Source organism: Buteo buteo, chromosome 11 (assembly GCF_964188355.1).
Source record: "Buteo buteo chromosome 11, bButBut1.hap1.1, whole genome shotgun sequence".
NCBI classification, from domain to species: domain Eukaryota; kingdom Metazoa; phylum Chordata; class Aves; order Accipitriformes; family Accipitridae; genus Buteo; species Buteo buteo.
Window position 1 is genome coordinate 30278978 of NC_134181.1, and position 27681 is coordinate 30306658.

Consider the following 27681-nt stretch of genomic DNA (forward strand, 5'->3'; position numbering starts at 1 on the left):
CTGCTGTGCTCATCTCTAGGCCAGGACAACGGGGCTGATCCCTCATCTCTTTTGACTGAGCCAAGCAATAATGTGGAATGGCCTTAAATCCTGCTGTGTGCCTTTTCCAATACATTATTTCTATAACAATATATATAAACTGCAGCTACCTGGAAGTTGTGCCATAAGCTCAGGTGCCTGGTGCCAATGAGCACCGAGAGCTCGTCCTGCTGCTCACTTCCTTCTCCCTCCAAAAGCTAAGCACTTAACTCCCAGATTATTGTAACCTTCGACATCTGCAAGAAACAACAGAAAGGACTTGGTATGTGACTCAGAGAGGGATGAGGAAATGACCAGAAACTTCAAATCCTGAGCTGAAAATACTGTTTTACTAAAAATACCCATCCAGCCCATTTCAGTGCATGAGACAGTCTCCACCCTGGGAGGTGAGTTTCAGTCACATCACTAAATATCATCATCAAACAAGTGAAACAGAAGAGCATTAATTAATCAAGCAGTTGATGGCACAGCATTTAAAGGCTGTGCTTGCGAGTACCCTGAGAGCAGCAAGGAGAGGATTTAAAGCATCGCTTCGTGCTCCTGCTCCAACCCAGGGGAGCCAGGGACACCCTGCAGCCTGAAAGGCATTACCAGAGCAGGACCAGTAAAAGCACGGGCATGTGTGGTCACCCAGCATGGGCATATATGACAAATTCCATATTAATCAGAACACAATAAGAAACACCAAACAGAAACAAGCTCAGCGGCGTGGCCGAGCTCCTGGCACACGAGGATCAAGTGTGTTATCATCATCCTGGCTGCTTGCACCCATGGGATTTCCAATCCCTCCTTGCGCCCTGGTTGTAACCCCCAGGAAATTCAGCAGAGGTACCGCAGTTTCACCAAGTGACTCACTCTGCTTCACCTTTGGACTTTATTTCCTCACCGCTCCCTACTTTCTCATGCAAATGTTACACTGGGCCAAGGTGCAGTGGCTCCTGGAGCGTTTCTGGCATCGCCCGCTGCTGCTGGAAGGAGCAAGTCTGGATGAGACAGGGCAGGTTGCTTCACTAGCTTGGGGTTGGGAAGAGACTGCAATGTGCACCCTTGATAATAAGTAAACGCATAATAAAAATAAGTGTAATCTTGATTAAAAATAATTAATGCATCTGCGGCCGAGCAATGTAACACCGGAGCAAAGAGCTGCTGGCTTGTACCACCTCATCCTCTGCAGACAGCAGTGGGGACCGAAGCACCCAGCCATGGTGCGGGGCACACCAAGCAGCATGGCTCATGAGGGAGGAGGACACCCAGGTCTGGAAAAGGTCATCTGAGCAACCAAAATTTAAAAGGGTGCAAGAAGAAAGAAAACAAAGGAAATGTGGCTCCTTGCCTTGTTTTAAACTGTTGCCCATGCTTACATTGTTGTTAAAATGGAAGGAGAGATGGTGTTATCGTGGGTTGAAAGAGCAGTGAAGACAAAGCAAATAAAGGCTGGGAGAAGAAGCACATGCTCTGCCATGACCGTCCCCATGGGTCCTCTCTGGAGGTCACGGCTGCAAAGATATCTCATCAGCAGGGCAGGCTCCGCAGTGACCAGGACACACGTCTCCCGGGGTCTCCGAGACGCCCCAGGGCTCCTGGGCAGATCCCAACGGTGAGCAGGTCTCAGGGGTCAGCTCACAGCTCACACCCCCCCCCAAGGCTTGTCCTCGGCAGCTGTCCCCATATTGCCGACCCCGGCACGTGCCACAGCTTTTCTCCCTCAGCTGGGGAAGGGCAGTGACCTTGCCGCTGCTTACACCTCATGTGTGCCAAATCACAGCTATAAAAGGGAGAAAAGTTCAGCTGAAAACTACGGCTCACCTTTTTATAGAAGAATATGGGATCTGTTCCATTCCAGCTGAAACCCTTCCAAAAAGCCAGGTGGGACTTTTTCTATATATATCTAAATAAAACCATTTCTTTCAACCAAAAAAAAAGAGCTCTGGCAACTATCCCATGTTGAGAAAGACATTTAATTGAAGCCACACAAAAGGCAGTCAGTCTCACCAGCAATTGCGCTCCTATCGCCTCCAGAAAGCTTGACGCACGGATTCAAAACCAAGGATGAATGTCAGCTGTCAGGTCCCTAAGGCTCTCCAGTGACCTACATGCTACTGAGAAAAAAAATACCCAACACTTGTTTGAGGTTGCATTGGGAGAAGTAGCAAAGGTAGCACAGCTTGGCAGCAGGGGGTCACCGAGCCAGGAGCTGGGGTGAAGCATCCCCCATGCAGGTACTGCCCAGAGCAAACCCCCTCTCCTGGGGAGCTTGTGGTATAAATCCATCGGTGCATGGAATTACCCAGGAGCAATTCTTGCTGGTCCCTTCCTTACCCTGTGCTAGAAAAGTTAAATTCACAGCAAGCTTAGCAGAGAGCAAACTCTTTGCAGGGAAGTCAAACAGTATCGGAAAAGGAATGAAAGTCAAGCCCAAGGGCTGGAGGCCACCAAGGCTTTCGCCTTCAGTGGAGGTTGCAGAGAAGCAGGCCAGAGATGTGACCATCTCTGGAGATATTCCTGGCCTGCTTCATCTCTGGATGCTTGTGTTTCAGGCTGAACTACCTGGGAAGAGTTGGTTGTGTTGGGAAAAGTGTCCCATGAGGAGGTACAAAGAAGAAGGTGTGAAGGTGTGATGGTTCAAATTATCATCAGATAAAACTTCAGGTGTGCACAAACTTCCAAAAACTACTTGCCTTCTAAAATACTGCCTCTTGGCCTCAAAATCCACTTTTCCTCCTTGTGCGCAATGGAAGGGGACCTGTCCCTGCGACGAGTTTGGCCAAGTTGCATGTGCTGAATCAATGAAAGTGTTGGGACATGCTGCAAGAAGGTTTGATCTGATCCTCACTGGGTTTGCAGAGCCTTGCGTGGGGTGTCTCTTCCCCACTACAGCTTTGATGTGACAGCTACTGTCACTGGGCGCATCCTGGCTTGTGCTGGCTCTGCTGCGATGGGCCAAGCTGGGGTGTCTCAGTCCTGCCTGAGGTGTGTCTGGATGGAAATGCAAGGCCTATCCCTCTGCCACAGCTGGTTCCTACACGACAGCACTGAGTGCTTGAACTGAAAGGACTGGTACAGTCCTCTCCACTTTACAATGCTCGTTCCCTTTTTGTATGTGCCGTGATTGTCCAGGGCAGCATACACTCAGGTTTCACTTTCTGCCCATAGTTTGCCTTTGTACTCCTCTCCCTTTCCCACAAAGCACATTAATTTCTGCAACCCCTCTTTACAATAAACCCAAACCCACCAAACTCAATGGTGCGCATCCCCTGGAAGGGAATGGGAGGGCAGGATGGGAATTCAGTAACAAGGTGTAATGATACATTTGAACCCTAAATGCATCCTTGAATAATCAAAGCTGTTTTGGCTGCAGGGTGAATGCTTCCTCTAATCTTTTTTTTTCTTTTTAAATGGAAGAAACAGACTGCCCATGCCCACAGCCATTTGCTCTGAGGCAGAAGTTTAACGTCAGCCCCCATGTCCGGCTGGCTGACCCAGAGCCGATGAGATGCTGAAGCCTCACCCGATCCCAGGCTTGCATTGGGCTGAATCTCATCCACTGCACAAACATGCACAGGGTGTTCTTACTGCAAACAAGGCATCTATTTTTAAAAGGCAAAAAAATCACGTGAAGTAAAACATGGAGGGAAAAAAGGTGAAAATCAAGTTCCCGGAGAGCAGGGACTGGAACAAAAGTGGCAAGTTTCCAAGGCTCCCTTTTCTCCGCCGATTAATGTTTCCAAGTGTCCTGTCTCACCTGCTGCCCGACAGTGTACGTGTGTATGGAAGCATTTACGTAAAAGCCCAATTTATTGGCTAAAACCCACTATTGTGTACACTATCATTCGCAGCCCTTAGATTTATCACCATATCCAAACTGAAACACTTGTGATTTATCACCAAAGGCACCCAGCTGGAGACTGGCGTGGGAGAGAGCCTGGCTCCATCGCTTTGGGTCTGTCTGTGCTGAGACCCAGAGATGGGATTGCAGCTACCCAGGTCATGTTTGCTTTAAACCAGCTCACACCAGCACCCAAAGCGCTGTGGGTGCCATGGTGAGCGCAGCACACCTTTCCGTCGGGTGCACCCCACAGTGCTTTGGGTGCTGGTGTGAGGTGTCCCTCTCTGCTGCTGGGCTGAGCTTCCACATCCTCTCCAAGGGGTGCCAGGGGCTCTGCCTGGCTGAAACTGCTCACAACATAGAGGAGAGACCATCCCAGGAGAAAGAAAGTTTCCTAAAGTCACTTAAGGCATCCTCTGGATAGGGGTGCAGGTCTGTTGAGCCGAGAACACAACTCAGTGCTACTCAGGCTGAGGATGTCAGATGAGTTAAATCCGTTTCGTACCCACTCCCTCAACCGGATAATTACCATTAATTATACAGGCTTGAACTCCGGCCACACTCTCTAAGGGACCTGGGAGATGCTGCTCTTGTAAGCGGCTGCATGCCCACGAGAGCCAGAGTGGGACCACACCTGCTGTCTCATGGCAGCTGAAGGCGGCTCCAGCAAAGGCAGCATTCACCGAGCGGCACGGCTGGAGACCTCATCCTCATCCTTGGGAACATTACACCCGGTCCCAAGGGATGCCGACAGCACAGGATACCCCAGGGCAAAGCAGCAGCTCACAACGGCGAGCCCAAGCTGTGCGGACAAACCGGAAGGGAATCCAGGGATCAAAGGTGATTCTAGCCACAGATTCCTCCGAATCCTTTTGTACCAATTTTGGCGCAACATTATGTAAGAGCAACCGGGCTCCTGAAAATCTGCCAGGCTCGCAAGGAGCGAGCAGCAAGAAGGAGGTGAGAATAAAAACAAATAAATAAGCACATGTGACAGCTACCTCCACGGTGGACCACGTTTTCAAATGCTGTGTGTAAGCAGAAACTCCAGGTGTCCGGGAGCTGCCAGTGGGATTGTTCTGGATTTTCAGGAGCATAAGGGAAAACAAAACCTGGACCAGCAAAGCCACTGGCCTCTGAACTCTTGTTAGCCATCCCAGGCCTGGGAAGGCTTTGGTGCTCCAGCCTTTGGGAAGCCTGCAGGCACCTGCAGGCGGGATTTCCCATGTATTTCATCTGCATTTCAAAATCCCCAGTGGAATTAGGGATCCCCGGGGTGTGTGCAAGATCTCTTTCTTGCTCCTGCATCTCGTGTTCAGTGATGTGTCTCCCACTGGGGTCCGCAGAGGCATAGCAGCCGTTTGACCAAGAGCAAATCAACAGACCTTCATCTTATTTTCACTTTCCCACTCCCCTGGCAGCCCTCCTGGTCCTCATTTTTCATTGGTTTTAATTAGAGAAGCAGCTCATCCATGAAGCAGAGTTATGCTGGGGTAAAATCAGAGGAAGCAAAGAAGCCAGCCCTGTGTCCCAGGCTGCTAACATGCATTTCTGGCCAATGCAATGGGGAACATCCACAAAGTGCTTTCTTCAAGCCACGTGAGGCTGAAGCTACACAAAAATGTCCCACTTAATCCTTCTGAGAAGCAGTTCCCTCTCCCTGTCTTGCAAGGTCTGCTGCACACCACGGGACAATTCACATTCCTCTGTAGCCATATCCAGCCAGACCGAGGTGAGCCATACAGAGAGCAATTCCGCTCCCCACTGCCTTTCCTCTTGCACAGCAAAGAGAAAAGGCAAATTACCCTTGCCCCACCATAAACCAGCTGAAGAAGGGCTGAAAAGACCTTTGCTAGATGTATAGCACTGGCTGCCATGTACGTTTTTCCCTTTCCCCCTCCGTGAACAGCTCAGCTGAGCCCCATGTAAACCCACAAGAGTTTTCTAGACAGTTATGAAACTCAGGCTTTGGCGGAGTGTAGAGATTCCTGACCGAAGACGGGAAGACGGGGGCTCCGCTCCTTGCCAAAGCAGCGTCAACTGATCTGCTATGGCTGTTCTTCACTTAAAGTAGGAAAAAGCCTCCTTTAGCCCCGTTTCTCCTTCTTCTAAGCAATGGAGCAGACCTCCGCTACGCTTGCCCAGGGATGCTCAACAGGGGCAGGACACATCAATCAACTAGTTCTCCAAATGGTTCTTGTGCCTGGTCTAGCCTTAAAACTCAGATTCATACAAGTAACTCACTGAGAAGGTGGAATGTGCTATGTTTTCTTAATCCAAATAGCTATAGCAGGAAAAATCCTATTGTGGTCACTGCTATATTAGAAAAAAAGCAACTTAGGACAGTTTTATATGAGAAGGATTATATTGGTAGTATTTTCACCAACATGAACCTTCCAAAACTCACCAACAGAACATTTTTCCATTTGAAAATACCTTTCATCAGAAACCCATGAAGTACATCAACTTTCACCGAAAAAAAAGAAGTAGGAGGGGAAGAATGGCAAATCACATTTCTCCCATGTCAAAATAGCCTGTCTCAAGATTTTTTGAGCAGAATCTTTTAACATTTTTTATCAAAAATATGATTTTAACAAACTTGAGATGGACTCTCATTGTTGTTGACAGCTTCTGTTGGTGGCAGATTTCAGACGGAAACCAGCTGTTGAGACTGCAAAACGTTCGGCTCAGTGGAAATCAAGGCCTGGCTCTGGCATTCAGGGTACACCAGCGAGAAGAGAGAGTGTTACAAACTCTCCAGCAGGCATCCTGCTGCTGGCTCTCTGGGGATGGGGCTTCATTTGACTTCTGCATGTGGTTTGAGTCCTTGGTGAGCCCCAAGGCAAAACCAGAGGCTCGGGAGCAGCAGCCAGCCCTGAGCTCCTCGCCAGGTCCCGCATGGTGCAGCTGCCTGCCTGCAGTTTGTAGGTTTTGATGCTGGAGGGAGATCATTGCACTGTGTGTTTTGTAAATAAAATATGACACTAAGAAAACACCTGCCTGTGCGTCATCACCTCCCTTCCAAACAGGACACGGACCCCTACATCTTCAGATCAGCCTCACAGCATGTTCCAGCTGCTCTTCTTTTGTCTGACAAATTGGCACCGTCTACCCCCAAAACTCTGCAGCATCTGAAATTTGGGGGTCAGCAAAATATTTTAGACATCAGAAGCAAGAAGCCTGCATAAAAGCTTTATCTTGATTGTAACACAAGGAACGCTGGATGCAAACAGTAGGAGTTATGAAAACATTTAAATCGTAGATGTGTATTGAGTTAGGAAAAATAACATTTGACCCACAAGTCACCCGTTCTTGTTTTTGCTGTGTTTGAACAGCCCGTGTAGGTCTTTGTTTGAAATGTACACAAACACATTGAATTTCACGGACTTAGCAAATATGTAATCTAAGGCGAGGGGAAGTGTGGGTGACTCGCATTTCTTAGGATCCACCTACATACAGGGATAAAATAAGGAGCGTTTCATTATTATCTGCATATATATACACATACGTGTGTGTGTATATAGTGTATATACATATTATACACACAGAATACGTATGTGTGCATATATTATGTACATATATGTACAGAACAATAGTGAACCACTCCTTATTTTGCTCCTCTGTGTAGGTGGGCATTATATATATAATATATATATTTTTAAACATAGCCAGATTATGAGCAACCATACAACAAACAAAGTGGCATGCGCATGAGATAGTGAGGACAAATCAGTGGGGAAAGATATTTTACTTCCAAGGAATGTTACCAAAGCAGTGATTTATTTGTGGAATTTCAGGGGGGGGAAGGAGGAAAAGACACAAAGGTCTCAGAGCTGTGAGCGAGATAAACCATACATCATCATGTATTTAGCAAACCAGAATGCAAATTGTAGACAAATAGAAAGAAGAGGGGGGAATATATGAACCATAAGCTTCAAAATCATGGAATGCTTCAAGCCTGTGTGCAGAGTTTACGGACAAAGGGATTTCCCTGATTGTTCCCCCTCTAGAAATAAATCATTGCTGTGAGCAACACCAGAGAATAAAATAGTTCCAGGATATTTATAACACCTTGGCTGGGTCCCTTTTCTAATCAGAGAAGGTGGTGTGGGGCAAGGCTTGTTATTTCCAGCAGAGAAAAGTTAGCTTATTAAAAAGGTAATTTTGCAGTGGCATTTTAATATCTCTGGCTTGTCATAGAGTTTACTGCTGTTAAGTAAGGGTCCTTATTTTTTATGTTCATATAGCAAAAATGTAAATGCAAAAGACCCTGTGCAAAAATACAGCCCCCTCTGAACAGGGCACCAAGCATTGGCAGCTGCTGTTGAGACACAGAGCTGTAGCAAGGCACGTTGGTTATCAAGGTGATGACGAGGCCTTGACAGATTCACCTTTATCTGTCACTTCTCTCCTTTCCTCTTGGCTACGCCTCTTTTAACAAGAATTGACAGTGCTTTGGACATTGCCTGATATGGTTTAGCAAGTGAGATGTATTCTTTGCCCTGACCGGTGTCTTTTGAAGGGCCGCATCCTTCCTTCCAGCAGTACAGTGTTTCCAGTGAATTCCCAAGTACGTCTTCTGTGTTGCACCCTGTAGGTGCTGAGCTCTCCCCCTCCACCCCATTTCCCAGAGCATTAAAAGGAGTGAAAGGGACTCAGCGCCCCACCAAAGGTGCTCAGAACCTTGCAGGACTTGTCCCTGGAGAGGGGATAACAGCTGAAGGATGAGATAAGATGAAGGCATTTCCAGCAAGGAAAACAAGGCCAGGAAGATTCTTCTGAAAACACAGGACCAATTTCCCTTTTTAAATAATTCAGCTAAGTCCAAGATAACAACGTGCCCCACAGAATTAGAAAGGATTTGAAAGAGAAAGAAAGCATTCGGTGCAAAAGAGCTGGGGGGGGGCTGTTCCCCACGAAGGTGCAGCACAAAAATAGATGTAAATCTGCAAAGGCTGTCACGTTGAAGTAAATCTGAAGTAACTCTATTGTCTTCAACGGGGTTACTTTGGGCTTACACCAGCGTGACTAAGATTAGCATATCAGCTTGGGTGTGCTCGTTAAGATAAGCGTTTGCTCAGGAAAGTCGAGTGTTGAAGCTGCGTTTTGCAACGGGCAAGTGCCCGCGTTTCAGGTAGACACTGTCTGCGTCCTCTTATCTCCTTCCTACCGCCAGATCTAAGGTGTGCTGAGACTGCAAGTCCTTTGCTTTATCACCCTTACGAACCCGAACTCTGCTCTGGCCCCACCATGGTAATAAGCTGTTATGAATATTGTATAACTGTTGGCAGGAGGAATCCGACATGCATAGCAGGAGCAATTCACACAGGGAAGGGAAGGGAGGAGGAAAGAGGTTGACACAGCCATCCCTGCAAATTAAAGTAGGAGTAAATAAAGTAATTAAACAATATTCAATCAGAGATGCAAACTGAACAGAGGGAAAGGCCCACACAGCCCATCTCCCTTGCAAATGCAATCCAATTTATGAACAGAACCTCATTTAATTGTTTGTGGCCAAGCCATAGCTACATGTAGAATAAAATAATAGCAGAAGCGTGAAATGAAATAGCAAGATGCTCCTGCAAGAGTAGGCTAACTTCTCCATCCAAGGATTTAAAAATATTTGCAAGGGGAGAGCCAGGTAGCTGAAGCTGCAACACCCTGTGAGGGAGATACCAGCTGCAGGTGTGATTTTGGTATCGTTCGCCCTGTTTTAGGGCTGGGGAAGCGGCCATTCCCCCGAGGGGGAGCGCACCCCTCACACCGGCTGCCTCACACTAAGCTCCCGCCGCCTCACCTGTCGAGGCGACGTAACCCCCGAGCGGGTACCGTGAGGAGGCAGCACTGACAGAAGCCGGACCCCAGTCACCGCCTCCCACCGTCGGCAAACGACCAAACGGCGTGCTGGTCCAGCTCACGGCCAGGTTTCGACGGACCGCGGCGAGGCCGGGCCGGACCCTGTGACAGCCGCAAGTGCGGGAAGAGGTAGCGCCGCACTATTTCACCTCCCGTGAGCGGAAGGATTCCGCGCGCGCGGGACGGTGGCGGTGCGTTTCTCCCAGCCCGCTCTTCCCGCCCGGCCTATAAAGGGTTTCCGGTGAGCCGCGTCGCGCTCGTAGTATCCATGCGCCGGGCGAGCTCGCTGAGGAGACGGCGGCCATTTTGTTCAGTGCTGGGTCTCTGCTGAGACCGGTAGTCGAGGGGGGGGGCGGGGGGGGGCAGAGAGTGAGGGAAGAAAGAGAGCGAGGAGGAGAGGAGGAAGGGGAAAAACGAGACAGAACGAGGAGACAAGTCGGGCCGGCCAAGCAGCGAGCGGAGGGAGGGGAGCCGCGGGGAGGGGTCCGCCCGGCCGCTGAGAGGCGATGGCGGATATAGACAAGCTCAACATCGACAGCATCATCCAACGGCTGCTGGAGGGTGAGGGTCGGGGAAGGCACGGGGCGGGTGGCTGTGGGGTGGGTGGCGGCCGGGCCGCTGCCCGGGAGTCCGCCCGTGCGACGCCTCCGTAGTCCCACCTCAGCCACCGCCGCGGGTGATGTACGGCGTCCTGCTCGCCCGGTGGGGTTGGGGGGACCAAAATGGAGGGGCGCCGAGGCGCTTTGTCTTCCCGGGGCTCGCCTCTGCCGCCGCCCCGGGCGGCTCTGCTCTTCAGCCCCAACTTTTCCCTCAGCCCTTGTGTTAGCGAGCTGTTCCTGCCTTCTGATCCCCTCTGCGCTCCCGGTGCAGTGTTGGGACCAGCCGGCTGCCCTCCTTCTCCTGCCCTGCAGCTCTAAGGAGATGTTTAATTTAGTATTGTTTTCGTAGGAAAGTATTTAAAAAACCCTGGGTTATTCTGTTGCCTTCCACACACGCACATGGGGTCTGTGCTTGGCTGGGTGGGTAGTCGTGGGGCTCTGAAAACAAGACCTAGCGTGTTTAAAGTGTCTGTTGAGGCAGCTTTTCAGAAAGTCGGGAGGAGACTTGCATGGGTTTCAGGAAGTCCTGGTTTTAGCTTTGATTAGCTGCTTGCATTATTGCTACCATAGGACTGTGGCTCTTAAATCGTAACGTATGGGAGCTTTTTAGGTGTGAATAGAGGGTTGGTTTTTGGTGTTTCAGACAGTCTGTGGAAGGGCTTACTGTCTTGTATTGTTAGTGCTTTGGGTTGAAAAGAGTTGCATGAGTTTCTAAATCAAAGGAAAACCTGGAAGTTGCAGGGGGTACTCCTCAGCATCATCCCTTCGGTTGCAGGGTTCAGCACTGGACTAGAATTGTCAACTCATGTTTCTTAGTGCAAAAGGGTGAGAAGTAGCCAATAACAAATATTCTTCCAGGCATAAAAGAAAATCATGATTATTCAGAGAAGGAAGCTAGGCTGATCCAGCCTCATTTCACATGTGTCAGGGCAGACATCTCATCTGGACTTACGCTTGAAGAGCTTGGTCAGGGATTTAACTTTTTTCTATTTGGCACAAAGTCATCTGAGATGCTGCTGAGACAAATGGTGAAGAAATGTCTTTCAGCTATATTACACCCTTTCCTTCGTGTAAGATTTTGCTTGTGTAATAGCTTGGATAGCAAAAGGTCAGGCAGAGGAACAATAGTGCTACTCTAGAAATTATTTGGAGTTAAAAATCCTATAGATGTATTATGGGATTATTGAACTAGAATAAGTAAAAATAAATAGGGCTTTTCCTCTGATCCGGTTTGGGTTTTGCCTGTTACCAATTTAAACTGCCCTGGTTTAAATTATTTAAAGGCTTCCCTTCATAAATTTAGACCAAGGTTTTCCTGAAACTCTAGTAGTACAATTTGTAGATGTCAGGTCCTGTATGTCATATGTTTGGTGATATATTAATTCATGCTCAATTTTACTGCAGGTATTAGTTACAATTCTTACTTGATTTCCCCTAGTGTAAATACTGTAATTTTCTCAAAGTGTAAGTTCTCAATATCAAAAACATGGAATAAGGTAATCCTAGAAAGAGATCTGAATGATTTTGAATCATTTATCTTGTTTAAAGTTTCAAAAAGTAGCAAGATGTACTATGTCAATATGTTATGTTCTTACCCAGCTTATATCAGTATTATATGTTTGGAGGAGATAAGAGTTTGTAAATCAGGCTTCAGGTTTACTGACAAGATCTTTTAAGAGATGGTTCATGCAACTAAAGATGTTACCTGAGGTTGCATCAGCTGCCAGAACTGAAATTAATTTTTTTCCTTTATTGACATTTCAGCTGGGATTTTGGATTCTTTGAGGCAATAATTGTCTTTCAATATTTAAAACAATTACCAGTGTTAGTTATCTATGCTGGTCTTTTTTTTTGTTGTTGCTTATTGTATGTCTATTATAAACATCTTTGCCAGACAGAGTAATGATTGACCTTTGTGGCAGTCTGTCATTTTTATACTTTTTTCCCAGAAAGGGCAAAATGATACTGTGTTTTAGCAAACACGGCATTTTTGATAGAATGCTAAATTGTGTGAAATACTGTGCAAATGGCATTCTCTGTGGTTGTTTAAAATTTACTTGACTCATCCTTTCCCTGAAATAATATATTAAGGTCTGGCTAGGTAGGTGACAGGACTGAACTTCCAGGGTGGAGATCTGCATAGTATTAAATGGGGCGGGGGCGGGGGGGGGGGGAATACCTGAAGTATGTGTAAGGATTCTCATCCTGTTTAGATTTGGAGCAAACAAGAAATTCTTTTTCAGTGCGGTTCTGGTAGAACAACTGCGTAATGTTAGTTATACAAAGTCTGGTGTGCCTGTACTAGAACTCTGTTTCAAGTGATACCCTTTTCAGACAAGGTTGTGCACAGATTAAAGTCATACTCAAGCATGAAACCACTGCAAAATCTGTTTTAATAATCAGCTTACTCACAAACTGAGTTGCCCAAATCTTTGTGCAAGCTTTAATTTTTAGAGCAATTTGATATTTCATTACAGCTGTCTTTAAACTGTATACTTAGATATTTTTGTAACTTTAGGTGATTTTGCTAGTAAAATGCAAAGGACGTGAGTGGGGGCATTATCCCTTCCTTTTTAAAGGTAACAAACCCAAGTATTAAGGAGATACTTGATGAAATATTTCAAATCAATGCAAAAATACAGTTAAGCAGGTATTTGGGTCTTATAATATGCCTTACCATTGCACTGTTGGAAGAGACCAAGAGAGCTATGCCAGTAGTGAACCTAGTCTAATGGTTGAGGTAAAGTGAAGTGGTTAAAGGGTGAATAATAAATTACTCTCACTTTTGTTCTTAATATAGCGTATTAATAATGTATTTGTGAGGAGGTTTTACTTGCTTTCTATCCTGACTTCTCTGATCAAATGACATTATTCCTACTTTTCCCCCAAATAGTTGATATTCTCCCACCCACATTAGGCTAGTTAGCTGAAATTATTAGTTTGTTCTTTAAAAGGCCTGTAAGTATATATTTAGCTTTTCATTCTAAGGTAAATATTTGAAGAGTGTTTCTTGCTCCAAATATTTATAGTACAGAGCCATTTGGCATTGAAATGTCACAAAAAAACATTTTTCAGTAACTTTGTTCTCAACTTTGGAAAGCCATTCAATGAAAAGATTGGACATACTGATCCTTTTTTACTGTAATTGAATTTATATTTGTTACTGTCTTTACTAATGATGGTTGTGTTCTGCTAGGAACACTTACATGAATACAGGTTGTCTAATTTAGTCACTTTTAGTAACTGTACTAAAAACAGTTTGCACAAGAATAAGGCTTCTAATGTATAGTAAATTACAGTATCCTGCACTAAGTGTTGAAATGTTTTTCCTAAGTGTCCTTGATAGTAGATAAAGGCTCGAACATTTATGGAACTAACTCACTTCACTGAGGAATAAGAAGGGGCAAATATGAGAGCAAGTTACCCTCCTTGTAGGAGCAGTATTGTAGGCAGTAACTTCATGGTTCTGAGCTTGCAGCTGTGTGTGTCTGCTAAGTCAAAACTGCCAGTAGGCACAAAGATGCTAGAAAAGCTCCATGTAAGATGAAAAATCAGTGGCATCTGTATGGTCATGGAAAGGGTTCCAGGAAATGGCAGAATTCCCGCTCAGCTCCAGGTAAAGAATGAGCGACAAATCTTGAGATTCCCGGAGTGTGAGCATGGCTTTCTTTCCGTGTCATGTCAGATGGTGTTCCTATAACTTGAGCCCCTTATCCATTTCCTTCATCTGGTGTGATGGTAGCTTTTCACAGATAAGTAGGGTCTGGTTTGAAAATGGAGCTCGTAGTAATGTATCTAGAAAACAAGATTGAAATATATTAGTCTTACCATGGTAACAATAAATAACAGGGTAAAATAGCACAATTTCAACATATGTGAGGGGAACTCAAGTTGAAGTACATTTCTGAAAATCTTTTCTGTGCTGCAGCCTTTGCAAACGCTATTAAGGGAAAACTATATAATGAATGGAGGCTACTTTGGATAAAGCCATGTGAGGGTAGAATGGTGGTAGCCATTCTGAAAGCTGCAGTACTGGTTAGTGGACTAAAATCAGCAAAAAGACTCTAAATCCTCAAACTTTCCTGTTTATACACCCACAGATTTCTGTTCCCAGTAAAGCCTGTTGTATAGCTGTCAAGGAGATATTCTCTCTAATTTGTTTTAAATGGGAAAAGAGGATCATCCAGTTATTTAAAATAGTTGAGCCGAAGAGTATGGATAAACTTTTGCTGACAACAGAGAAAATGCAGTTCTCTGATTTTTTTTCACCTTTCTGCTAAATACAGCATTGATTGGGTCTGAAGCGTTGCTTGCTGTTTAGCTTCATATACTGCGATAAGTGTCTGTCTGATTCTCACAGATGTTAACCTGAAATGTGGTCAGATTTCACTTGATGAGTTGGGGTACTGTGATAAAGTTTCTAATAGACAAGCAGCACTTCTTGACCTCAAACCATATAATTTTCCATAGTTTGTATAACTTGATGTTAATTGTTTCCTGCTGTGTTGCAGCAGTTTCTAATAATGGCAAATAGGAGCTCTGCATTTGGAAGATGAGGATTAGATTCCTATTGCTGCTGTGGATTCAAATGAGTCAGTGAAATTCTGTGTGTGTTGCCCAGTCAGTGAAGTGGAGGAATTTGTCATCTGAATATCTGTGATGGGCGTGAGTACCTGTTGCTACATAGCTCTCTCCAGTGTGGAGGTGTGTTACAAGAGGAAAATTTTGCAGCCATGCAGAATCTTCTGTTTGATAATGCTGCTGTGAACTTTTGTCATACTAAAAAGTAGCTAGAACTTTTTCTTTTAGAGGCTTGGGCACTGAGGAGTTGCTTTTCAGTTTCAATTTTGAATTTGAAATTATCTGATCAAAGTTGGTAGTGCCTGCAGTAAAGTAAAACCTTTTTTACATCAACCACTTTCAAGTTATTTATTCCCTTTGTGCCTATGGTGTAAAACTGAATGTGTAACTGTCATCAGGAACTGCCGAAAACAAGATTAAAAACAACCTGCAGTATTTTTGGAAGTGTCTCTAGGATTGCAGACTTCTTAACGTAAAATATGGTAAAACTGAGAGACTTGTTTAATAAGCCAAAAATGAACTGACCTGCTGATAGACTATTTTCTTTAAAATGTTTTCTAGGTGAGAACTTGATTCTAGCACTTCAGTTGACAGCATTTCAGCTGCTTTTAATGTAATACTGAAGGAAAATGAGATGTTTGGATCACTGAAATTTCTAATATTTTTTTAATTTTCTACTATTTTTTAATATTTTCCTAAGTATCCATCCCTTTCATATTAACCTTGAATGAGGTAGTGTACTCAGTTTTATAGTAACATTTGCCTTCATTAAAGGATTTTGTGGCACCAAACTGAATATTGGAAAATGCTAGTGATGGGATGTGGTGTAGAAGTGTGTTGTACTCTACATGCATGTGGTCTTCTGACTGTTGTACATTCCAGGTCCCACAGTTATTGACCCATTTATCCTTCACAAAGAAATGTATAAAAGTTATCCTAGATGTCAAGCAGTGTTTTATCTCCTGGCAGCTGCAGCTACAGCTATGCTTTGGACTAGCTCTGCTTCCACCAAAATGACAGGGGTGCCATTAAGTTTTTGCACTTCTATCCTTTTACTTCCTTTTCCCCCTCTGCTGGGCGGCTGTTGTACTGCACTCACCTCTACATTTTCATTTTAGAGTTGGTATCTGTTGTTACTTTCCATCAGTTTTCCTCCTTGTCTTGGAAAGCAACATTAATTTCAATAGTTGGATTCTATGTTCAAGTCAGTACCTCTGCAGGGGTCATCCAGGCTCCAGGGAGGGATCTTTTCTGTAGTCTTTTCCATCCAGTGGAGAACTTATTTTTCCAGAACTTCTCATACTTGTACAGTGGAGAAGATTTTACTTGTTAGAAGACTGCCCAGACTGGACATTGAAATTCAAGCTCTCGAAAAATGATGTTTAAGAACACAAGCATCTCTGCGTAAAAGAGGATGGGAATACATTACTGTCCGGAAATAGTGCAGCAGTATGTTGAGACAAGACATAAATAAAATATTATTTGAAATGGGCTGAGTTTTTTTCCTCAACTGATTAATCTTTAGCTTGTTCCGCTGTCAGTTCCAGACTGTCATTTCTGAGAGGTTATTTTTTATGCATTGAAAGAACAAACGTCCCTGTACAGTACTATTGAGCTGCTCTTTTGACTTTACGACCAAGCTGCCAATTAGTATCGTACTGTCTGATCTCTACAAGCTGCCTTATTTTGGTCTGAAGCAGAGAAAAGAAACTGTAAACACAACATATTTTTCATAGTATATTATTTTTGCCTTTCTTAGTGGGACTGACTAAAAAGACTCAGAGAAACCTTTTAAGAAGTCATTCAGACTGAGCATCCTGCATTTCCTTGCCAGCTCTTTCATTGTGGATGAGAAAATCCTTGCACTAAAAATACAGATTCCTCAAAGCAATATGCACTTCTGCATATTTGATGCTTCTGAAGCCAAAAAAATTCCCTCCCCCCCCAGCTTTTCAGGATATATAGATCAATATTACAAGAAATTCAACACTTGTTTCTTCTGTGCTGATTCCATGTTGGGCGAAAGTGGTCAAAATGTCATTGGCAGGCAGCATGCTACAGAACTGAATCAAATTGTCCTGTTCTTCTTTCATCCTTTTGGTATCTGCGCTAGTGAGCTTGTGAACTGCAACAAAGCATCATTTTATCTTGTCAAGGTTTTCTACAAACAGATGACTAAAACTGCATGAAGATTATAATGGTTCAATAAAATGTATTAGAGAAACAGGAAACTTGTGTCCGAAATAGTCAGTTTCCAGATTTTCATTTAATCTTCAGCAAAAACGAATGCATATGCTTTATTCATGAGCTTTAGTGACTCAGAGCATTACATAGTCTGTATAATATTTTATACTTTTTAATTTATGGATGTGAGATACAGGGTTTGGTTTTAGCAATTTTTAACAAGACCAAATCATGGAAAGTTAGATTTTTGGCTTCTCAGAAAAATAAATACAAGTGTATTGTATTATCTCAAAACCAAAGGTGAATTGTACAGTTTAAGAGTAGGGGAAAATATAACATTTATAATTCAGCCAGCTGATCACTTTATTCTATAAATTTCTGTTACTTATCACTTCTGGATATTTGGCATTTTGAGTAACTTGCTCGTTGCTCAGGAGTGTTTGGAAAATTACTGTACGGATGAAAAAATCACTGTGTGGATGAAAAGCCTCATGCGTGATAAACTGCTGTGACAAAGATTTAACTTTCATTTATATGCTTCATTACTTCAAATATTTTAACGGAAGACATGAAGTTTAGTGGTAATTCCAGTGTTGCCATGTAATGCCCGTGTTGAGTGATAATACATAGGCAGTATATAATAAAGGAGCATGTATTACTTGAAAGATAACATTATTAAAGTCATGACTTTTGACCTACAATTACCTTAATGTCACTGTCACTATACATTGTAATTTGAACTAAAGTTTAATTTTGAAGCTTGTTTGAGGAAAGGTTGTGTGGTTTAGGGTATTGCCAATGATTCTGTAGGGCAGCCTGTACCCCCATGACTAGGGTCTTTGTGATGGAGGTCAGTATGCAGGCTAGAATTGTTTTGGTGTTAATATTTTAAGTGCTGGTAGAGATTGGGGTCCAGTGACACATGATTTTGTGGATGGATATTACACAACCAGTATTTTATTCTTAGTCTAGATAAGATGCATGCTGACTGAACAGTGTTTTCTACTCTTGATCAGAGACTTGCATAAAAGCAGGAATCTTCTTTACTAATGAGAAATTGTAATCCCTTTGGAACACAACTGCTTTTGTTCTTGCTCTTCCTAAAACAGGCACTTCCTCCCCGGTCTTTCCTACTGCAGTTCTCACTTCTTAACTTGATATAGTGCGAAGCCCACAGTGAGAGTAGAGAGACCTGTGTCTTCTGTAGCTTCCAGATTTCTCACTCAGAAGTTAAACAGTATCAAGGGAATTAGTCTGAAGCAGTATCTAAAAAATTGTTTATGAATTCAGGAAGATAATATTGCATTGGCTCTTGTGTTTGAAAGAGTTCAGGGCTTGTTCCTTGCTTTTTTTTTTCTTTTTTCAACTAAAGACTAAGCTTTTTTGGATAGAGCATAGATTCTTCAGTCTCAATGCCATACAAGTTGTACACAGTAAGTCACCTAATGGGGCAACGTTACCAGTGTAGTGATTTTGATTCTGGAGGTGTTGTCAGAGTGTTTCCAGGCATCTGAGGCTGAAGTTCTAAGGTCATTTGGCTTTGTGGCTAAACCAATGAGTTATGTTGTAGAAGATGACTGCTCTTATTCCATAATCTTACTGGTATTTGCTACAGGGTTTTTGCTTCAGCCTTATCAGTGCTCCATGTTGTCACTGGTTTTGACACCAAATAAAAGTATAATAAGCTTCACCAGTAATGGCATAATCACAGTTTTTTATTTAGCCTTATCCTAACCCTGCTAAATGCTGTTGCATGCAATTTAGTCATAGTTACAGCATTGCTGCCATAGAAATGTCCTTTGTATTTCTGGGCAACAGAAATGGTGGGGGGGGCAGGTAGATAAATGGAGGGAAAGCTGCACTGGTGGCTGTAGAAACGTTTTTCAGGCCAAGCTGGTGTCCTGGTTGTCCAGACTAGGAAAGAAACATTTGATGGATGTTAAAGGGAACCAGCTATTGTGAATTGTTGCAGTGGGGGAAAGTGAAGCAGTAATGGGGCAGAGGGAAGTGGTCTGAGGCTGGGAGATAGATCTCTCACTAGCTTGTCTTTTACTGTGCCCAAAGGCAATGATAAGGAGAGCTGTTTTGTCATTGTGATCCAAAAATGTTTACTTACATATGGTTCTGACCTTCCAATCATATGCTTATTTTTCCTCCATGTTTGCTAACTGCAGTGTAGAATGGGGCACTACAGTATTTACTGGTACTGTAGTCCTGTTTGTTTAGGTACTGTCTTGGGCAAGGTTATATGATAGTTTAGGGAAGCTTGCATGTTTGAGCTATGGTGTGGATGATTAAATGGGAGACTTCCTTTTCTTAAGCTCAGACAGCTTTCCAGAGAACAAGTATATAACCGGTTCATTTAAAAAAATAAAAAAATACAGAGTCACATTGTCCAAGATGGGTTTTATAACTAAATAGAACTAAACTGATGCTATTTAAAATGTGACATTTAACGGGGGAAGTGTTGAGCCATGAATTCTGTTAAATGAAAGTAACAAACAACTGAAATGGAACACACTACCCTTTCTCTGGTAACAGGGCAGTGCAGTTTCACCTCAGCAGACTGATATTACCCTGTTATCTTCTCATTCTGTATTACAGTAGCATTTAGTCAGGCTCTTAAAATAACACTAGGGATATTGTGGATTTTGATAACTGACTTCTGACTCCTTCTGACAGTGCGAGGCTCAAAACCAGGCAAAAATGTCCAACTTCAAGAGAATGAAATTAGAGGACTGTGCTTGAAATCCAGAGAAATCTTTCTGAGTCAGCCTATTCTACTAGAACTTGAAGCTCCACTGAAAATTTGTGGTGAGTACCATGATTTTGATTTGATGCTTGGGGGGGGGGGGGGGTCAGGTAAATGCTGACCTTAAGCAAAGAACAAATGCCAGATGTTACTTTTACTTATTAACAGTGGAACTAATAAATGATTGTAGCAAATAGGAAAATAAAACCCTGCTGGATGCTTAGGGCAGAGGAGTGGAGACATGATAACAAACATGGGAATTGGCATGAGGAGCAAAATAATCCAAACCTAAACAGTAACTGGTCCAGTTTCACCAGGTCCCTTGGGGAAGGGATTCACATGAAGTTGTGGAAAGTTTTTGTACCAGTGAAATAACGTTTGGCTCAGTGATGACTGAACAAGGGGAAACAAAGAACCATAGTATTTTATTGTAGCTGCTATTCAGAGCTGAACAGTGGTTTGACAATATTTTAAATTCCTGCTGGAAACTTCAATTTCTGTACTGTTTCTTGGAATTACTTTCTAGTTTGGTTTCACCATACTTGTACACAGTGATGCTCATTTTGCACACACGTACATGTCTAGTTATGCTAAAAGAATGAAAAATGTCAAAATAAAAGCCTCAATAAATGCGTTTTTAAAAGCTTCCAGCAAACAGTATTTTATCCTACTCTAACGCTGAGGATTTACTTCAAATTGAAGTAGCTTTTTCAATATTTATAACATTGGTAGTCTAAAATCATGATTTAACATTCTGCTTGTCAGAAACAAAACCATGATTTAAACCAAAGGCAGAAATACCAATTTCATTTTTGATGCAACTTCGCTGCTAGAATTTGAATTACTGAATATTTCAGTAAAACACCAGAGATGGTACAAAGGAAAGCAAATTTCCCACATGGGTGGTTTTCCATCAGTATTACTAATGCTGTATGGAAATACCAAGAATGAGGTAAAGGTTCCTGATCTCGCAGCCACTAGTCAAGTAAAGGATTTAACTGGATGTCAGACTTTCATTGAACACACAGTTCGTTTCTCGGAATCTTGATTTTGTTTTTAAATAGCTACATACTTCATCTTAATGCAGTTAGCCATTGCATTACATAGATGTCAGACTTCAGAACGTGGTAATTATATACACATTAAGATAAAACTGTGATTTTTAAGTATGTTGAAGGCAGTATCTAACTACAGGCTTTTCTTTCTGAAGCGTCATTCATTTGTTCTTTCTCTAGAATCAGAGAATGTAGCAAGGGGTCACTTACATGTCATTTCTGAATACTCTTGACAGGTGACATCCATGGACAGTACTATGACTTGCTTCGACTCTTTGAATATGGAGGTTTTCCACCAGAAAGCAACTACCTGTTCCTTGGTGATTATGTTGACAGAGGAAAACAATCTTTAGAAACAATTTGTCTTCTATTGGCCTACAAAATTAAATACCCAGAGAATTTTTTCCTCCTCAGAGGGAACCACGAATGTGCCAGCATCAACAGAATTTATGGGTTTTATGATGAATGTAAGTAATACAGATGTGTGCATCTTTGGCTTGGGAAAGCAGGGTAGGAGGTGCTAGCGTTGCAGTGTTAGATGATTCTTTCCTAATGTGCAGTTCCCATTGCACATTTCAGGGAGGCCCTTGGCCTATTTTGCGAAGGGAAATGTGTCCTTCCCCTAAACCTATTGGAGTCCTATACTCACAGTACAAAGCAGCATACAAGTGGGCAATTGTAATTATTGGCCCCTATGTTAACTAACAGTTCTCACTGGTACATATCGTTAAAGTTCTTAAGATAAGGTCATCTAATGAGAGATGAGAGAATTTTACTTGATATGCTTTACAAAAGTTCACCTCTGTTTCTTTCATCTGATGGATGATGATGATGTATACTTGTGTTATAACTTGGAGAATGGGCTGGTCTTTACTGTGGTTATGTTACAGTGCTTGCAGTCTACTTCATATTAAGACCTGTAACTTTGTAATGTTAAAAAAAAAAAAAAAAAAAGACTTCTCCCTTCTCTGGATGCAGCCCTGCTGTATTGTTTGCTGTGGCTTTGGCCAAAACCAGTATTACCTTTCATAAACGGGGCAAAGCGTGTGTGAAGCCTTCAGTGTGATATGTGCTTGGATTGAGCGCCAGGTACTTGCTCTTTCAGTAGGTGAGTTCAGCTGCAGAAGTTGTTAACTTGAACTACTGCGTCAACCTTTTAATGAAGAAATGTGCTTGTATTTGTTTGGCATCATGAGCACTCCTTTTGAACAAGCGCAATGTTGCTATGCAGTTAATGCACCAGCTCTTGTCAGTGCAGAGTACTTTAAGGTCTGTTGTGACAGAGACTACGTGGACTTTACCCTAACATAACAAGTAATTTTGCTGTGAAGTAGAAGTGTATGTTCCTGTTTCAAAGGATGTGACTTAATAAATCCAGATAATGTAGAGGAGATTAAACCGTTAATTGTGCACTGAAGAATTCTTATAACTTGTGTTGTGGGACATACTTGGCTTGTAGCTTACAAGATGTACTCTCCATGTCTTGTTCTCCCTCAGTGAGGAAGCAAAGATGTGTGGTATTTCAGAGTTGACTCCACAGAGATTAATCACAGGCTTAGTCATATATCGCAAATATGTTCAGGGTTCATATCTGTTGGGAGAGTCCCTTTGAAAGTAAAACTATAGCAGTTTCAGTTTTCAGTCCTGTTTCTTTGCCTAGAGAGACTGTGTGGTAAAGCACTAGCAGAATTTTAAAGAGAATCTCTTTTCCAAGAATTGCTGTCTTCCACTGAAGAAAACGGCAAATGGCAAGATTTTCTGAAATGGATCAAATTCTCCAAGGGATAATTTTCCAAAGCAAAGTTGGGACTGGAGAGTCTGGCTGCCAACAGTGGAATGTCGTTCTGTTGAACAGACTTGTGCTATCCTCAGAGCCGCTTCAGAGTGCTTTGCCATGCTGGAAGAGACCTTTGCAACTTTCTTATAAGCAATAAAGTATGTCAGTGGGTATCAGAGAAGAGAAATTGTGTATAGGCTTTAATGCTAACTTTTTGCAAGTCTTAGTAAACTTAAGGCAGCCACGTTAGGTTGGTTGTAGCTGTGTTAGAAAAGCATATCGACTTTTTTCTCCAAAATGTCTTCTAGGTAAGAGAAGATACAATATTAAGCTGTGGAAAACCTTCACAGACTGTTTTAACTGTTTACCAATTGCAGCTATTGTGGATGAGAAAATATTCTGCTGTCATGGGGGTAAGTAACAGTTCCTTAGTTGATACTTGAGAAACTGTAATATTCTAGTATCAGTCATGGCAATTTCATCTTTACATTGCTGAAGCTTCAAAACTTGAGGGATTTTTCTCTGCCTTGGTTCATGTATTGAGGTAAGGTTGAGCTTGATTAGTGTCACTTTTGTGAATCACTGAGCTGGTAGTTTTGTAACTTCAGACACAATGATCTGCTTTTCCTTTTATACCAAAAGGCATATTTAATAGCCTCTCTGAGTAAAAAATCCTTGTAGGTTTTTTTTTTAGACTTACATGACTAGGAGTTTTATGTACATTCTGAAAACACACGTTTTCATAGAATCATAAAATGGTTTGTCTTGGAAGACACCTTTAAAGATCGTTTAGTAGAATCTCCCCTGCCGTCGGAAGGGACATCTTTCGCTAGATCAGGTTGCTCAAAGCCCTGTCCAACCTGGTTTGGAGTTTCATTTGTAGAAATTGGCTGTGTTGCACGAAGTGATACCTGCTTCATACAACTTTTCAAAGTAATAAAATACATATTGCACCTTAAATGTTTTATTGCTTGCAAGTAATTACAGTTGCCCAGGGAGACATATCAGTGAAAAATGGCATGAGGTCTGTTTGATATTGTATTTCATCTTACTAGGTCTGATCATTAAAATAAACATACCCTGTAATTTCTGGTATTAATGCCTCTTTTACTTAGCAGCTTTTTTAACAGACACTTGCAAAATATTACAGTGAGATTATTGTAATCCTGTAAAATGTGGAAATGGCTTTGCTTATCTTGCTTCCAGTAAATCTTCTAGAAAGTGACTTGTCTTCTGTTACAAAAGCTTTAAAACAAATGCTGGATTAAAAAAAAATGTCAGTTAATATTGCCTTTGAACTATGTAAAATTGCAGTGATGAATCAGTTTGAATACAAATTATTTTTGTCTTGAATTAATACTTTGGTCTTGCAGAGCAAAGTTGGACTAAAATGTGAACTGTATGTGTCTTAACTCTGAACAGGTTTGTCACCAGACCTTCAGTCAATGGAACAGATAAGACGAATTATGCGCCCCACTGATGTACCAGATCAAGGTCTACTTTGTGATCTCTTGTGGTCTGACCCTGACAAGGATGTCTTGGGATGGGGTGAAAATGACAGAGGAGTGTCTTTCACATTTGGTGCTGAAGTGGTTGCTAAGTTTCTCCATAAACATGATTTGGATCTCATATGTAGAGCTCATCAGGTATTTTAATTTTGAACATTAAACCATAGAATAATATAGGTTCAGAGGGACCTGAGGTGGTCATCTGGTCCAACCCTATGCACAGGTGCTCAACACAGGACAAACCAGTGTAAGCCTGAGTTGCTGAGGATCTTGTCCAGCCAAATTTTAAATATCTGCAAAGATCGAGATTCCACTCTCTGAACAACTTGTCCCAATGTTTAACAACCCTTGTAATGAACGGTTTTTTCTTAATACATATAAACCGTGGCTCTTATTCCTGAACAAGATTGTCTTGAACCTAGCAGAATCCTGTTTTTCTCATTGCTAATGGACTCTGCTGCTGAACTGGATCCTGCAATGGTCTTCCTGTTTTGGTGTAAAAGTTTGGAACTCATGCTCCTTGGATGTAGCCAGTTTTTAGCTGCTGGCTCTGTTAAAGCTGCTTTGTGCCTTGGCAGGAAGAAGTTGTCCAGTCTAATATTTCTGCTTTTCTCTCTAAAGGTTGTTGAAGATGGATATGAATTTTTTGCAAAAAGGCAATTGGTAACTCTCTTTTCTGCCCCAAATTACTGTGGAGAATTTGATAATGCGGGTGCCATGATGAGTGTGGATGAAACTCTAATGTGCTCTTTTCAGGTATGGTATCTGAAGATCGTACCTCCTAGTTAGTGTAGTCACACTTTAAATTTGCTCTATTTTGAATTGATACTTTACTGTTACAAAACCATAATGCTTGTTTCAAATAGATCTTTGCAAGTACCATGTGTAGACAGGGATGTGTTTGAATGCATGTCTTCAGAAATGTGATAAGCCCTTGCCGGTGAGAGTAGATGAACTGTTTTACCCTGGAATTAAATCGTCCAAGCAAAGCTATCAGCTGTTAGCCTGTTTCCATGGGCATGGGCTCTGTGATCAGCTGCTCTAAGCCCTGTCATAGCTCTGAGTAGGAAACACATTTAGTTGTTGGCACATTTATGACTTGTCCAGATGACCTGTAGAATGCCTTGACTAGTGACTTAATTGTTTGATTGTAAGAAAGCTAAAACTTTTTGCTGAATGACTGAACTATCTTTTCAGATTTTGAAACCTGCAGAGAAAAAGAAGCCCAATTCCAGCAGACCTGTAACGCCTCCCAGGGGTATGATCACAAAACAAGCAAAGAAATAGTCACTTTGGCACTGCCTTGTTGGGACTTGTATTATAGTATATAACCTCCATTTTTAAAACTGTAATGTGTACTGTTCAGCTTGCTCAAAATAGATAATGTGTTTGTGGTTTTCCTTTTGATTTGATGAATGGCATTTGCTGGTTGTAACAGCAAATGAAAGACTTTTCTCCCTCCCAGGAAAAGAGTTTTAAACTTTCCTTTCGTTGGTGTTACAGCTGTACACTCCACAGCATCTTATCCTGTCATTATGGGTAATTGTACAACTGACTTTCTGAATCTGTACAATGAGTAGTGTAAATGCTTGTTTTCTTCTTTAGGATCTAAAGAGGGCACTAGTGTGCTGTGAGAGTAGAAATTTGTTACTGTCAGAAATTGCATACTGTTTATACAAACCACTGTGAACTTTTTTTACGGTAAATTTTGTTTTAAAGGGATTGCTTTTCTTTTAATGTCTTGTCATGTACATGTTAGTTTTATTGCTGTCAACATTAGAAATAACCTTCAACCTTGCCAGCATCACTGGTATGATGTATATTTAATTCAGACACACATCCCTCTCCGTATACTTCAAATGACAATTAAAGCCATTATTTTAAGTGTTTGTGTCTCTTTCCTGAAGCCAAAGTTCGCTTAGAAAACTGTTTGTGCATGACCCACCACACTGAGTTGGCAGGGCTTTCCATTCACGCCTTCCTCTTGGAGATAAAAGGAAGTCCTGACTTGAAATAGCAAGTAGAAATGCTGTGCTGTTTATTCTATTCATGGTCAAAGTAAACACATTTTTGTACAGTTTCCGTATGTTCAATCAAGTGGACCGTTTTGCAGCGGCATCAGCCCTGTGGCAGCCCATGTCAGAAGGCTGGGAGTTACGGAAATGGTTCTAGATCTGCCTGAATGGTTCTGTGCATTTTAGCCTAAAGACTTTGTTCTACAAAGAAGCCTAGAAAATAGCTTGATAAGCCAACCAGAGGTGTTGATCTTGATCACAGGTTTATATAAATCTCTCACAGAATCTTGTTTTTTAAAAACTGTTAATCTTTTTTGAACAGATAACAGTGTACAATACCATGTAGTGAAAATCACTTATTAAATGAAGAAATTGCTAAATCTTCTCAGTGTCAGTTTATCGCAACGTATACACACTACTGCTATCAGAGGACCTGACTTAGGTAAATAAATTATTCTGGAAACCTGCAAGTTCTTGGTTTGGATTTGTCTAAGCTACAAGCACTAGAGGTGTGTTTTTTAAACAGCAATGTTGGATTCTGATCCAGTTCTGGAGCTTTAATGCCTATATTGCCCTTAAATACAGGCACCCTCCCAGCAGGGGGGTGAGTGCAGGTATGAAGTTCCCAGAGCACTTCACGTGTTGCCGTGGGTCCGCAGAGGAGTCTGGCAGGCCAGTCGGCACGCAGCAGGTCGGCAGCTGAAGGCGCCGGTGCCTCGACTCTGGTTTTCCACAGCCCTGTGGCCAGGGTCGCCCTGCCTTGTCTAGCAGCAGCAGCGCCCCCGGGGGCAGGCGTGGGTGGGCGGACATGCTCATCTTGGCTCCTGTTTTTCGTTCTGTGCTTTGAGGTGGGGTCTGCTTTCAATACAAGTACTGCTTTGTTGGGACCGTGGACTTAAGAGGGTCATAGCTGAGGACAAGACCAATTTCCGCTGGTTCTTTAGTTAAAGAACTGTAAATTCTTGGCAAAGAAGGAAAGTTGAGTAAACTGTACTGTTGCTGTCTGTTTGGTGAGCCAGGCTTGGTGTACACCAGCTAAAGCAGGTTGGTAAGGCACGATGCCAGCCCTGGGCAGTCAGCTCTTGCCCCCAGCAGGAAGGCACTGTCGGTCTGTATTCCTTCATCTGCTGCCTCCTTCACACGTGCCTGGTGGAAAATACGGCAAGGCTTTCAGAAGTCGAATGAGGTGGCTTGTTCAGCCTGTTCTAAAACGGCTGCGGTGGTGAACTTCGGCTGCTTGGTGGAGTCTGATGAGGAAGGAGTTTGTTGCTGAGATGCCCAGCTCTGATAAAACCACCAGCTCTGTTCTGGCGTCCTGTGTAGCCAATGAGTTTCCCTTCACTTCTGGAGCAAGCTGAGCTGTTTCGGCAAGAATGCATTTTCTGGGCAGTCCCCAGCCGTTTATTTTATTTTTTAGTGTATTTCTCTGCTAAAGCAAAGAGCCTTTTTCCTACTCTGAAGCATTCCTCCCTTCCTCTAAAGCTAATTA

At 42.7% G+C, this 27681-nt stretch overlaps 1 protein-coding gene across 1 annotated transcript; it reads left to right on the plus strand.

Moving 5' to 3' along the window:
- The first annotated feature begins 10036 nt into the window (after nucleotides 1-10036).
- On the plus strand, nucleotides 10037-26572 carry PPP1CC (protein phosphatase 1 catalytic subunit gamma). Its single transcript, XM_075041256.1, has 7 exons — nucleotides 10037-10282; nucleotides 19768-19899; nucleotides 21129-21359; nucleotides 22978-23082; nucleotides 24092-24315; nucleotides 24799-24933; nucleotides 25375-26572. Exons 1-7 carry the CDS (start codon nucleotides 10228-10230, stop codon nucleotides 25462-25464), a joined length of 972 nt encoding a protein of 323 aa, XP_074897357.1. The 5' UTR covers nucleotides 10037-10227; the 3' UTR covers nucleotides 25465-26572.
- Nucleotides 26573-27681: the final 1109 nt, after the last annotated feature.

What these genes read in the sequence shown, in the direction of transcription:
- PPP1CC (XM_075041256.1), top strand. Translation starts at nt 10,228, where the DNA reads ATGGCGGATATAGACAAGCTCAACATCGACAGCATCATCCAACGGCTG. An exon ending in TTATGGGTTTTATGATGAAT is followed by an intron (nt 21,360 to 22,977) that starts GTAAGTAATACA and finishes AATGTCTTCTAG; the next exon opens with GTAAGAGAAGATACAATATT. An exon ending in AATATTCTGCTGTCATGGGG is followed by an intron (nt 23,083 to 24,091) that starts GTAAGTAACAGT and finishes AACTCTGAACAG; the next exon opens with GTTTGTCACCAGACCTTCAG.